At 44.3% G+C, this 14,475-nt stretch overlaps 1 protein-coding gene across 1 annotated transcript in view; it reads left to right on the top strand.

Moving 5' to 3' along the window:
* TMEM117 (transmembrane protein 117) overlaps positions 1–14,475 on the top strand; it is a 485,233-nt gene that overhangs the window by 236,047 nt on the left and 234,711 nt on the right. Inside the window, exon 4 of the mRNA XM_030217133.1 lies at positions 3,265–3,364. Coding sequence (XP_030072993.1) covers positions 3,265–3,364 — 100 coding nt within the window. The remainder of the gene's footprint in view (positions 1–3,264; positions 3,365–14,475) is intronic.

A 14,475-nucleotide genomic window follows, 5' to 3' on the forward strand; every position in this document is an offset into this window, starting at 1 on the left:
AAGGTAAGTTCGGGGAAGGGGGAGGTGTCAGACCGTGGTGTAGGGGTGGCGGAGGAGCCGGGACAGCAGCTCATGACTCTCCTCAGGCGGCAGATTGTCTTGGGCCGCCCCTGGTTCTGCATTATCTGCTACGTTATCTGCCAGCCTCCAACTGCAAGGCTCATTCCCTGCCTCTTCCCGTAATGTTAGCGAGATAATTCTATACCTGTGCGCCAATAGATAGGAGCCCAGAGGGTGCCTGAAGGAGCCTATTCTTTAAAGGAACATAGGCCCGTTCATTCCTTTCTAGAACATTAGTGTAACAGCAAAAATATATGTGCAAGTACTTAAATGTGAGAGATGTGTGCATAACTTGTAGTATTCTGTAAGTTACATGTGTGTCCTGCCCAAGGAGGTTAGATTGAGAATAGGAGATGGTATGAGACTATGAGGCATATTTTCAAAGCACTTAGCCTTCCAAAGTTCCATAGGTTTCTATGGAACTTTGGAAGGCTAAGTGCTTTGAAAATATGCCTCAGTCTAGCCCATTATATGGAATGAAGCCAGTAGATGTAGCTTTCTGGCAGTAGGCAAAGTCACAAGTACACTCAAAACAATAGCAAACGCTATTGAAAACAATAGTAAAAGGTTATTAGAAATATTGGACTGACTATGCATGGTTCATCTGTAAAAAGTCAAAAGCTGTTCCAGTTGGATAAGCAGTGCCTTAAAAGGTGGAGGACAAATATATGTTTATTATTTTTACTTATTTGATAGCTTTTTAATTTATTTGAAAGTGGCCCATATGTAGATATAAATTTTATGAAATCAAAACTGAATATCACTAAAGCAGCTTCAAAAATGATTGTAGCTGGTGGAAACAGCACTAATAAAGGCTGTGCTTTTTGCTCATTTTTCTACACTGTTCTATACAATACAGTAATATATAGCCAAATTTCAGTGAGGATGTCTTGTTTACTGATGGGTTCATCTTAACTGTTGTTGTAATCTGCCTTGGGAAGCCTGGTGTTATAAAGACTGGAAGTAAAATTAAACTCTCTTTTCATTGGGGCACATGGAATCACATCTTCACCTCATCTCTTTTGTACAAATAGATTATTCCATTTTGAGCATGTTTCAGGGACAAGTACTTTTCATAAGTCAAAATAAAAATATTTTCTTTCATGCAAATCTCTCATTTGTTTAACTAAATGGGCTATAAGCCCCTAATGCAGTCCATTGGTTTTCTTATATTTTGTCCTTGTGATGACTTATATTGTTCCAAAACTGGAAATACAGTGAGACAAAATAATAGAATTCAGTAACATCCAAAACTTATTAATTAGCATTATAATTGTGTTTGCATTTGGGTAATAACTGAGAAAATGCTGTTGAACTGACTTGAAGAAGAAATATCACAGAACTGGAAAATGTTGGCACATTTAGACTGACTCTGAATTTCTGCATGAAGGTAGCTATGCCCTCATTATTTAATATCTTTCTTATAAATAGTAGTAATAAACAATATTAAATGCATTTTTATATTATACCACTGCATTCCACAAAACATGAGCAAGTTCCCACAAACCATCTTTCTCTTTTGATCTAAGCACAGGGAAAAAAAAGATTTTAAATGCTCCCAGTTTTCAACCTAATTCATGTTTAATATGGGATATAATTGCCATAGATAAATAAATAGATAGATGGAAACTCTGATTGTTGAGCACCTGATTCTCATAAGTTGACGTCTGTTTTAGTGGCCCTTCACCAGGAGAAAAAATTCTCTGCACGAATATAACACATGCTAGGATGTCCTCTCCAAATGACACACTGATTATGATTTATAACAAATAACGACTGTATGTATTAAAAGTTATTCAGTTATTATACTTCCTCTGTGTACATCTGTATGCTGCACAAGCTGGCATGTTTGAAAATATAAGTGAAGTTATATAAAAATGCTACCAACAATAAAGAACGACAACGTGGATGCAGCAGCTCATAGGTTTGTTTGCTTTGTTTTGTGTATATGCAGAATGACAGCTGCATGGGGAAGGGGGAACATAAGCGGCTTCAACTTTTTGACGTCACGCCATCCCCCGTTCTCAATCAAACCTACTTGGTCCTGTCCATGCTACACTGACTCTGCCTATGAGTACACCTATGTATAAAATCCCCGCTATGTAGGATTCACATGTATTTACAGAATAGTACTTAGATGGAATTTGGTATTTACATGTGTATATGCACACATAATGTATGCACGTGCTATTGTTCTAATAATAATCAGTGCACAAATGTAAGTGCGTACATTAGGGGTCCTCAAAGCCAGTCCTCGAGGTCCACAACGCAGCCTGGTTTTCAGGAATTCTACAGTGACTATGTATGAGATCTATTTGCATGCAGTGGAAGCAGTGAATGCAAATAGATCTCACATATTCATTGTGGAAATCCTGAAAACTAGGCTGCGTTGTGGACCTCGAGGACTGGATTTGAGGACCCCAAGCATACCTTGTACAATTAATGTAACTGCTTTTACAGTGTGTTAGCTATAGCTATTTTGTAGACTTGCATTAAGTGCTTACCCCCAAAGTTGTGCACACAATTTATATCATGTCAGTTGTACACGTACCTTAAGTCAATAACTGACTATTAATTAGAATTAATAGCCAATTATTGTCTATAATTGGCCTTAATTGGTGCTGATTGGCACCAATTAGTACTTACACCTGCAATTTCCCTTAATAGCTATTTTATAAGTTACGCACTCAAATCCCAGAGTACACAACTTCAAGGGGGACATGGGCAGGTCGGGGGCATGTCAGGGAGTTAGGTTCATTAATGATAGTATAGTATAGCATGTATGCCTTACCTCCTGCAGTTGGGTACGAACATTTACACAAGCCTTTGAGCTGGCGTAAATGCTTGCGTCTAATGTAAGGCGCGTAGATGAGGACTTATGCTAATATTCTATAACATCAGTTCCATACAGAACTGCCGTTAAAGAATTTGTGCTCAGTGGGCACCGTTTCTTGCATTTTCTCCATTTAACATGTTAAAATCTGCCTTAAACACCTAACACAGTAGTTTAGTACATAGGCTTCTAAGCGCAGAGCTTGCATTAATTCTGTTCTTAAATTCATAATCAGATCAGTATTCTGTAATCTTTAGGTAGCAGTTGTGTACTGTCAGCAGGAGACAATACCATTGTTTAAACGGCAGCATGCTAGGTATATTGTACTGAATTCAATGAATGCATAAGACCTTGACTTTTTTTCCCCACAGCACATATGTTATAACAGACTACATGGGCGTTAGGAACGAGAGCTTTATGAAGGTAGCTGCGGTAGGAACGTGGTTGGGAGACTTTGTCACAGCATGGATGGTAAGAAATTAAAGAATCTTCAAAGTTTTGCTTTATACAGCATCAGCAATCAAATGCTTTTTAAAAAATCTGTAGCTTATATATATCTATTGTTTTAAAGTGATCTGACCTCAGTGTGCTTTACAGAATTCTGTAACATGAAGTCCGGCATGATCCTAATTATGAATTTTTCTGTTTTGGTAAGTCATTGAAAAGTACACTGCAGCCGTCAATTCTGTTCTTGCTTTTTATATGCCACGCATTGTGTTTTAGGGTGGTATCCCTCAGCATGCATTGTGCCCAGACTGGCATCATTTTTTTCTGGCTTTAGAGCCACAGCTTGATTAATTCCTTTGTTGGTACTTTGGCTTTTTAAATAAATATTATTTGCTCATTGTGTCATTTTGTTTCATGATGTTCACTCACACATGTATACACACTTTGCCCTCTAAGCTGGGAGTCTTCCACCTATAGTCCAGCAATTGTGGGGGCCTGTTTCACCATCACATTTTCAATAACGAGAGACAGGCAAACTGTGTGGGACTCCAAAGGACCTGCCTGTCCCTAGTGATGGCAAAATACAATATTGAAGCACTACCCCCCACTGGCCGCAGTGCAGTTGGAGGATTCCCGATCAGGTTAGAGGGAACAATTCATGTATGTACTTTTAAAAAGTATGATTTGAAAAGTTAAAAAGCCTAAAAATGGGGTCACGTGATGGTCTCAACCTGAGCGGACACCTGTTGGCTCCCCGCGCCTCTTAAACCCTGACTAAATGATGATTTAAGCTAGATTTTCCATCTTAATTGCCTGATTGGAACTCACGAAGGTCTTGTGCAGTCTTCTGTCAAAACGATCGCGTTTTCCAGAGGCTCTGGGGGCATGCCGATGAAGAAGCCACAGGCTGGACGGGAGAGAGTAAGTGCTACCCCAAAGAAAATGGCGTTGTCTCCCGCGCCCCAGCCATTGGCGGCTCTGGCCCTGGCGCTCCTGGATGATACAATGCAGGTATCAGTGAGGAACCTTTCACAATTGCTGGATCACAAACTCGCTAAATTGCATGAGAGCATGGATGAAATCAAAGAAAGCATAGCGGGCCATGCAGCGCGGCTCCAACACGAGGAAGAGCGTATCTCTGCCCAGGAAGATCTTGTGGCAGCGGAGAGTAAGCTTCATGAACTGGAAGATCGAGTGTGTATTCTCGCAAACAGAGTCGAAGATCAGGAAAATCACAGGCGCAGAAACACCTTACGCATCATAGGCGTACCCGAAATGGTGCCTGAGGGTGAGCTGAAAGAACTGACTGAACAGTGGCTTCCCCGCTCCCTGGGCCTGCCATCAGAAACAGGCCAAGTGATCGTTGAGCGTGTCCATAGAGTGGGGGTGCGCAGAGAAGATTCTGGAAGGCCGCGCCTGGTCATTGCTCGCTTCCTAAACTACGCAGTCAGAGCAAAGCTTCTGTAACTCTACAAGAAACAACACACACTGGAGTACAAGGGTAGCAGAGTAATGCTGTTTCAGGACTTTTCTTTGAGAGTCATGGAGCAGAGGAAACATCTGGCTCCATTCTGCTCCTAATTATACGCGAAAGGTATCAGGTTTGCATTCCAGTACCCCGCTACAGTGAGGGTTACCCATGGGAATCGAACCTTCAACTTCACTACAGCAGATGAGCTAAAGACTTTTCTATCAAAACTACCTTATGCGTGGAGCTAAACCCGAGACCCCGGGCTCGGGGTGAATTACCTTGTTTTGATTGGTGAGACAATTGGATTCTGACTTGCTAGTGAAAGGCTGGTGTGGAGAATAGAGGGCAGTTACAGATTTAGACACACAGAGAGCCCTTAGGATGTTCCTAACCCCTATGGTTTTTGTTACTTATTTGGATGGCAGCGACCCTGCATGACAGCTTGATAAAGAAAGCGGAGGAAAGAGAGAGCGCAATTGCTGATGGAAGTGCAGACACTCTCCAGGAACGCGGTCAGGGAGCGCTGCATGATATCAAAGGAGAGAGAGTTGACTAACCCACTTGGCGGCGCAGACTGCTGGACTGGGTTTGCTGGTTATCCTGCGTACTTATGAAGTTCGTCTATGATTGGGGAAACTTATGTGCATGTGCTATGTTGGCAATGATGGATAATTGTGTTGATCGAACTCAGGGGGAGCATTTGAGGGAGGGATGGGTGAATGGACATTGGGTTTAACTGTGCAGGGCTAGGGCTTGGGGAAGCACGTACTTAATAGACAGGGGGGGTATGAATGGTGGTGGCGGATGGAGTAGAGAGTGGGTGATGGCATATAAGGGGGGACAGGGGGAATCAGAGGGGGGCAGGGATAGGAGTTGCAGTGGAGAAGTCCACATGTGGGCGGGAGGAGGGACTTGGGTACTGACTAGGGGGGGTTTTATGAAGAGGCTGGTCATCTTTGGGTCTGATCTTACTCACTGGATGATACATGTACACTGGCAACCGAACTTTATTCCCACTGGGGGCGGTTTATCTGGGACGCCGCTCCTGGGAAGTGTGCTTCTAACTTGCAACAGTATAGGAAGCTGAAGTGGATATTGGGATGGGTACTTTGCATGTAGCCTCCCTGAATGTAGACGGCATTCACTCACCGATTTAGCGCAAAAAAATTCTGGCTTACAGTAAGTACCTCAGAGTGGATATTCTGATGGTACAGGAGACACATCTTACATCCCCAGAGCATAGTAAGCTGAAGCAAAGTTGGGTGGGGGTGTTAGCCTTTTCCTCCTATAATAACAGGCAAAGGGGGGTGGCCATACTTATAAATAAAACCCTGGATTGCATCAGACATAAGATTGTTCAGGATCCAGAGGGCAGATTTGTTGTGTGGGTGGGAATGCTGCAGGGTCAAAGGGTGGCTCTGGGCTCAGTATATGCTCCGAATATATATTCCCAGAAGTTTTTCTCTGTACTATCGGCAGCACTGATACTGTTTCAGGAATATCAGCTGGTCATGGGGGAGAGACTTTAACATCACTGCGGACCCACTGATAGACTGCAACCCCCCAAGAAGCGCCCTAAAGGACTGGAAAATAAGGGGATCAACAACTTGCAGAGAGAACTTGATCTGGTAGATGCGTGGTGGGTGCTTCACCGAGATAATAGAGAATATACATTTTACTCTCATGTCCACCAAGTTCAGTTATGGCTGGATTATGTATTAGTGTCCTCCTCATTGTTATCTGCGGTGTCTGTGGCTGAAATCGAAGCAGGGGTGGTATTGGATCATAGTATGGTATGCGCAGATTTAAGATTTTTGAAGGGAAGGAAGGCAGCGGGATGGTGCATGAATCCCACGCTCTACTTGGAACCGGAGTTTCGGGCTTTTTTGGTAGAGGAATGGGAGCACTATATTGGAGACAATGACTCTGGGGACACGGACCCGGTCACCTATTGGGAAGCAGGGAAGGTGGTAATGAGAGGTAAAATTGTAGAATATACAGCTCGCACACGAAAAAAGAGGGATGGAGAACTCTTTGACTTACTCAAATGCCTAAACACAAACAGGGGGGCAGGGAGAGGAGGGAGCCAGAAAGGTCTTCTTGGAGCTGAAAGGCCAGACTAACCAGATTCTGAACCAAAGGGCAGCACGAGATATACAATTATAGAAACATAAATTACACAGATGTGGAATAAAGCGGGGAGGCTCTTGGCCACTTTGATATGCAATAGACCGGCGAAGTAGACGATTATGAGCATCAGGGCCCCATCTGGGTTGTTGCTGACCGGAGAGGGGGAGATCCAGGCAGCTTTTGTTGATTTTTATGTCTTTATATGATTCAGGCACGTGCAACGGGGAGAGGTGGGAGAATTTCTTTTCGGTACTGCATCTCCCTCAGCTTTCACAGGCTCAGTTAGACACATTAAACGTACCTCTATCGGGCAAGGAAATTCAGGCCGCTATCAAGAAGCTTAAACCTGCAAAAGCACCTGGGCCTGATGGTTTAGGGCCCGAGTATTATAAACTATTGGGGGCGCATGTTGAGGGGCCTCTTCAGGATATGTGTCAAGCGCTTTGCACTCCTGGTCAGACATTGGGGAAGATGACACATGCCACCATAATAGTACTACCTAAACCAGGGCGAGACAAGGAGAAGCTAGGATCCTATAGGCCAATCTCTCTCTTAAATCAAGACATTAAGATCTTTGCCAGCATCATGGCTGGTAGGCTGGGTTGGGTACTCCCCTCTTTGGTACACCCAGATCAGTCGGGTTTTGTGCCGGGCAGATATGCATCCACTGATATTATAAGGGCCCTTAGTGTCATACATGCCAGGGTAGGGAGACCGGGGGATGCTAGTCTAGTCAGCTTAGATGCTGAAAAGGCGTTTGACAATTTGGTGCCTCCCACAATTTGGTATATTTGGTGAGTTCCTACAGGGAATTCGGGCACTATACAGTAAACCATGAGCACAAATTTTAGTAAACGGGGAACTGACCCCATCCTTTGCATTGGAAAGAGGCACACACCAGGGATGCCCTCTGTCTCCTATGCTGTTTTTTTTGGCCTTGGAGCCTCTGGCTAGCAAGATCCGACAGGCAGGGGAGATTCAGGGAATTGTGGTCCGGGACTGTGAATATAAAATTAACTTTTTTGCAGATGATATGTTACTTTATCTGGGACGGGCGTCCAGGGGGGTTCCGGTGCTAATTAACCTCATTCACACTTTCGGGTCCTTCTCAGGTCTTAACATCAACTTCTAGAAGTCTGAGGCCATGGCAATATTGTCTAACTTCAAGATCATGAGGTGGCTGGAGTTCCCCCTGGCCTGGGCAGCGGGACCCTTAAAATACTTGGGGGTCTACCTTCACCTGGATGCTCACACTATATATAAGAAAAATGTTAGTGAAAAGCTGGAAGCAATTGGGGCCTTGTGTGCTCAATGGAGGGAATATCCAGTCTCTTTCCTAGGTAGGGTGGCACTGGTCAAAATGGTCCTTCTGCCAAACATTCTGTACCCCTTGCAGATGATGCCCCTATGGGTCACTAGTTCGGAGGAAGGACGCTTTCAGGGGATGATATCATCCTCTTTCATTTGGGGAGCATGGTGAGCGTGCATAGGGTATCTCAAGCTTACTTGGGATAGAACTGAGGTGGAGTTAACTTGCCTGACCTTCGACTTTACAATGTGGCGGCAATCATGCGGTGGCTTCATGAGATACATAAGGGGGCTTACACTTTTGCTCCGCCTCATGTGTGGGATAATGCTGCTGCCCCATACTCTGCTTTTAATATTCTGCATGCAAGGGAGCTGAAACAACCGCTCTTGCTTCTTCTATGGCCGCTCAAACTGGCATGGACTTGGTGGAGGGGAAGGGTGGGAGCAGCAATGGGATTATCTCCTTTTTTTAGATTTTCAAAAAAATCCGAACTTTCCAGAAGGATTGGGGAACTCCCTCTATGGGGGGTGGGCGTGGAGGGGTTGTAGGTATGTGGGTCAGGTGGTAGCCATAGGAGAAGGCCAATGCCCATCTTTTCAGCGCTGTCAGGAAACGTGGACCCTTTCTCAGAGTTTCTTTTTTTCTTATTTGCAGATTAGGCATTACCTCTACTCTCTAAGGAACTCTGATAGGCAATTCCCATCTTTTAACTCTCTAGACAGAGCGTTTATGCAGATGCCAAATGAGCACAACACACTCTCTAGGTGGTATAGGTTGTGCAGAAGCTGGAAAGCGTCTCCCTCTTTCGTTAAGCTGGCTAGACATTGGAGCGCTATGTTGGGGACAGAAGTGACAGAACAGGAACTATCCCATTGCTTTGTGATGGCTTTTAAGGTAACACCCAATGTGGGACTACATGAAATACAACTTAAAATATTACATAATGCATACCTTACTAGATGCAGGGGCAAGGCAATGGGATTATGGGACTCAGACGACTGCAATAAGTGTACTGGGTGTAAGGGAACTATAGTACATCACTTCTTGGAGTGTATTAACTTACAGGGGGTTTGGCGTGGAGTACTTGCCTTATTGGAGGGAGCTGTGGAGGTCTCCTTGGAGTGGTCATATGAGATCCTACTGTTGGGGTCAGACTAAGAACTGGCGGCACAGGGGATGTCCCCCTTTAAATCTAAGTTTATTCTCCTGGCCATAATTCTGGCTAAAAGAGTTATATTGCAACACTGGGTGGTCAGGGCTCCCCCACCTCTTGTCAAATGGTACACTAGCATGGAGCAGATTGTGGAGTGGGAGGGGGGGGGGGGTGTCTTCAATCCTTCTAGGGGACTCTCCCACCCTTGCAGTCAACTATGGAAGAGGTGCAAAGAGCACTTGGGGCAATGTCACAACAAGTAATGTTCGGTTGCGACGAGCCAGTGGCGGTCTAGCCTCGGGGGGAGGGGGAAGGGTTTGGAAGGGGGGTTCTGATGTGGGGGCATTGGGGAAGGCTGGGAGGGGAGGGTATGGAGGTGCTGGGTTAGAAAAAGATCAAAAGAGGGCACATGTTATGATTCTTTAATTGCTTAGTACCAGGCACGGCCACAGGTGCACGATTCCCTGTTCTGATGATTCTACTCTGGACAGGGGAAGCACGCTGTAATAGTAGTACTATAAAGTACAGTGTTGACTGTTTGTTGGCAATTGTTCCTGTTTGAGTTGTTCTCACTAAGATGTGACATGTGTTCTCTTCTTGTCAATAAAAAAAAAAAAATCCTAAAAACCAAGCAATCCTTTTACTCATATATGCTAAGCATATTGGAAGGGTGGGGGAAATTTGCATGGTTTAGGGAGAAGGGTCAGGGGCACCCATATCAGGTGGGATTGGGGGACTTCCATGTCGGGGGAGGGGGGAATTAGTGAGCATTTGAAAGGTTTTTGGGTTATGCAGGTCCTGGACGATATTTAATGCTGTCACCCGCATACTGATGTACCTATTTTGTAGGACAGGCTCTAGCATCAGGCTAGAGCCTGTCCTACAAAAGAAATAGGTACTTATTTTCCTTTATAGAATACTAATGTAGCAGCACAAAGACGCATGTATAATTTAGGGAAACCACTTACAATAGCCATAGAGCCTGGTGCCTGTTCCTAGATTGCTAAAAATACCCACATGAATTGAAGAAATAATTAATTTACATGCATAACACCTCTATGCCCACCCTCATACTACACAGAATTGCATTTAGGCGTCACCCTATAGAGCATCGTGTAGCCAGACTGTTTAGCCAGTGCTCTGGACATTGACATGCACTCTTGGCATCAAAATGTTAGCACACTCTTTATAGCATGACATGGACTTTGCATTGCAGAAATGGCACATGAACGGAACACAAAGGGTGGAAATGACCACAGAAACGAATGGACCAGGATGATAAACTAGAGCCGTTATTCAAAATGATGATCAACAGGTGCAAACAGATAATCACACAGACTGTGTTTCAGTGATTAGGCCTTCCTCAGTGCGTCATTTAACAAAAAAACAAAAACCCACTGTGCCTTGTCACTTGAACTCTGGAAACTTACAGTTCTCCCAGTGCTGTTTGCCTTTGGATCATGCATTGTTTACGTTGTTTTAATTCATTAGTGATATTTGTTTTGAGAACCCCTGAGGAAGGCCTAATCCCCGAAACATGGCCTGTGTTGGGTCCAGTGTATCTGCTTGCACCTGTTGATCATCATTTTGAATAAATGCTCTGGTTTATCATCCTGGTCCATTAGTTTCTGTGGTCCTTCCCACCCTTTGTGTTTTGTTGGTTTACTCGTGGGAGTGGACTGGCTCTTCTCTAGATAAAGCACATGATCACTTACCATGTACTGCCACTGGTGGTGTTAGCGCCGATGCACTTACTGCCTCCTCAATACACTTAAAGTATTTTTCTGTGTGGTAACTATATGTGAACATGCTGGGTATATCTCCAGCAGTTAGCACATAGGCATCCACTTACTGCATATTATAGTTTGCATCTAATGCATAGTATGTGCAAAACTTTGCTGCACTTTAGTAAAAGGGGCCCTAAGTTCTATCAGCCGAACATTGAACTGCATTAGTTAATGTTTTTTTTTTAAACTTCAGTCATAGTGGTTAAAAATAATTACAGATAGTGGCTGAGCAATGACTGGCAACAATATCCAGATAGCAGCAATATGCAGGCTGCTTTCCGGACAAACTGAACTTAAGACAGCCTTTTTTGCAGTCCTAAGTTACTTTTTTGTCTTGCTTGCTGTTTTAAGTTTGGGTCTGTTGGCTGGGAAACTGCATAGGTGTAGGTGGTATATAAATTTTGAAAATAAATATCTCCTTCAGTAGGGCCAGTTTTCTTAATCCCTCCCCCTTCCTGGAATCTGGGAGGCAATAACTGGTAAATTTTTAACAGGCTCTCTCCCCGGTCCACCTCAGCACCCCCCCCCCCTGTCCACCACTGCGCCCCTCCCCCCGTCCACCTCTGTGCCCCCCCAAATTGCAGAGCTGGCTATAGCGGGGGAGGGGGGCAATGCATTACTCTCTCCAGGAAAAAAAATTAAATGATCCCAGGTTCCAATCTAATTCACGTTTAATGTGGGATAAAATGCCATAAATAAGTAAATAAATATAAACTTTTAATGTTGAGCACCTGATTCTCAAAGTGAACATATTCCAAACACTGTAATGAAAATAAAATGATTTTTTTTCTACCTTTGTTGTCTGGTGACTGTTTTTCTGATCATGCTGGCCCAGTATCCGATTCTGCTGCTATCTGTCCTCTTAACTCCGTTTCCAGGGCTTCCTTTCCATTTATTTCTTTCCTCCTTTCTTCTTCATTTCTGGTCCTCAGCTTCTGCCTATTTTCTTCATCCAAGTGCAGTTTTTCTCCTCTCTTCCTTTTCCCTCATCTCATCTCCTTCCTCACTCTTCTCTCCCCTCCATCCATGTCCAGCATTTCTTCTCTCTCCCCTCCTCTCCCCTGCCCTGCATGCACCCATGTCCAGCAGTCTACCCTCCTCTGCCCTGCCCTGCATGTACCCAGATGTCCAGCAGTGTACCCTCCTCTCCCCTGCATGCACCCATGTCCAGCAGTGTACCCCCCTCTCCCCTGCATGCACCCATGTCCAGCAGTGTACCCTCCTATCCCCTGCCCTGCATGCACCCATGTCCAGCAGTGACCCTCCTCTCCCCTGCCCTGCATGCACCCATGTCCAGCGACCCCCTCTATCCACCCATGCCCAGCAGCGACTCTCTTTTCCCCCCTGCCACCCCCTCCCGAGTTGTTTTGTGAATTCTTCTTCTCCTCCCTCCCTCCCTCCCACCCTCCCGATCCGGTCCCTCACCACCCGCTTGTTTTTTAAATTCTTCGCTTCCAGCGCCAAGTCGCCGACTGTGCTGAGTCCTCCCTTGCTGATTCGTGCTTCAAAATGGCCACCGAGACTTCAGCCGAAGTCTCGCGAGGCCGCCTCTGGAAGTCTCGGCGGCCATTTATAAAGCGCAGATCGGCAAGGGAGGACTCAGGACAGTCGGCGACTCGGCGCTGGAAGCGAAGAATTTAAAAAACAAGCGGGCGGTGAGGCAGATCCGGAGGGAGGGAGGAGGGAGGGTGGAGAGCCAGAGCTGGCTCGCTATTTTCAACAATCGGCTCGCAAGCCGGAAGAAAATTTAACAACCGGCTCTTGCGAGCCGGTGCGAGCCGGCTCCAGCACACCACTGGCTCTAAGCCTTATGGGAGTTGTAGTCCCCATCAATTTAAAGGGAAACTACCATTTCTTTATTGCTCAGAGACTCATAATTGTGGAGCCAGAGCTCACTCCTGTGGCATCTTGGCAGCAAGGCATCTCCTTTTACAACCTGACAGGACCTCGACCTGTCACAAGAGATATCACCTTTTTTATCCCTGTGTTGTCAAAGATGAAAAATATTACAGCTTTAGTGCAGGAGTGGTTTGATAAGGTAGAAAATTGAACCAGTTCTCATTACTTGAAATAAAAACAAGACAAAACTTCTATGGCTAGGTTCTCTTTTGAATGTATTTCCCCATCTTCGTTTGTACATTAGTGGTACAGAATTTCTTTAGGAATGTTCTCTGAAAGCATTGGATATTGCGTTAGACTCTGCCCTTCTGCCCTAGCTTTGGATATTCAAGTTAACCTGTTAATAAGGAATGCTTTTTTTTTTGTAAGCTGAGACAACTCCAGCGTATATGAAAGTACCTTCTGTTTGAACAATTTAAAATGATCATACAGACACTCATTCTCACCCAGTTAGATTAATGTAATATTCTGTGTATAGGATGTTTGGAAAGTGTTTACAAAATACTGCAGCAGTTGTGTAATGGCTGAAAATTTGAGTGTTCTGGTTTGCTTGCACTGTCTTCCAGTAGAGGCTTGTACATTTTTAAAACTATGTATGGTTTGGCCTCAGCTTACAGGGGACATTTTTTTTTTTTACTGTTCCCCCTTCAATGTGATCGGGATCATTTAGTCATAACGCTTTCTATCCGTGAAAGATGTAAAGTCAAAATGAATGTTTTAATTAACTTTTTAATAAATCTCCCACACTTTGGAATGCTCTATCTTTAGACATTAGACTTGAAACCAATTATACACACTTCCATAAGGAACCATCTTACTTTAGATTCAGAGCCGCCTTGAAACCTTCCTACACCTTAAACCCATGGCCATTAGTCTGGAGCAGTAAGGGCATCCTGCTTAGTGACCTGGTTTTTTTTCTCTCTTTCTCTTTTCTCTTGTTCTATAATTGATGGTGTTCTTTTGCGTCTCTATTTTTAGATTATAAACCACTTTGAGCATCCCCTCGTTTTAGCAGTATTCCAAGTACCTTTTAAACAATAAACAATATGTGAATTTTCAGAAAGTTAAAAACTGTTTATTTTCTCCGAATCTGCCTTTGCTAATCAAGCAGCGGAAGCAGTGGCCCGTCTCATCTTTCTCTGGGCAAAGTTACATATGCCCTCCAAATATCTAGCTTTCCCAACCTTGAATCTGCTCATGACAGGCTTACACCGTCAGGCAGTATGGACTCTTGTAATTAGAAAGGAACCCAGTATGTAGTAGATATAATAAGATAGTTTATTACAATCTTACCAATGGTAATACAGGTAGGTTAAGCATTCACATAATGGAACCGCATATCATGGCACATCCTCTCTCTCTAGCCTTCTGGAGTCTCCCTTCTCT

Source organism: Microcaecilia unicolor, chromosome 10 (genome assembly GCF_901765095.1).
Source record: "Microcaecilia unicolor chromosome 10, aMicUni1.1, whole genome shotgun sequence".
NCBI lineage: Eukaryota > Metazoa > Chordata > Amphibia > Gymnophiona > Siphonopidae > Microcaecilia > Microcaecilia unicolor.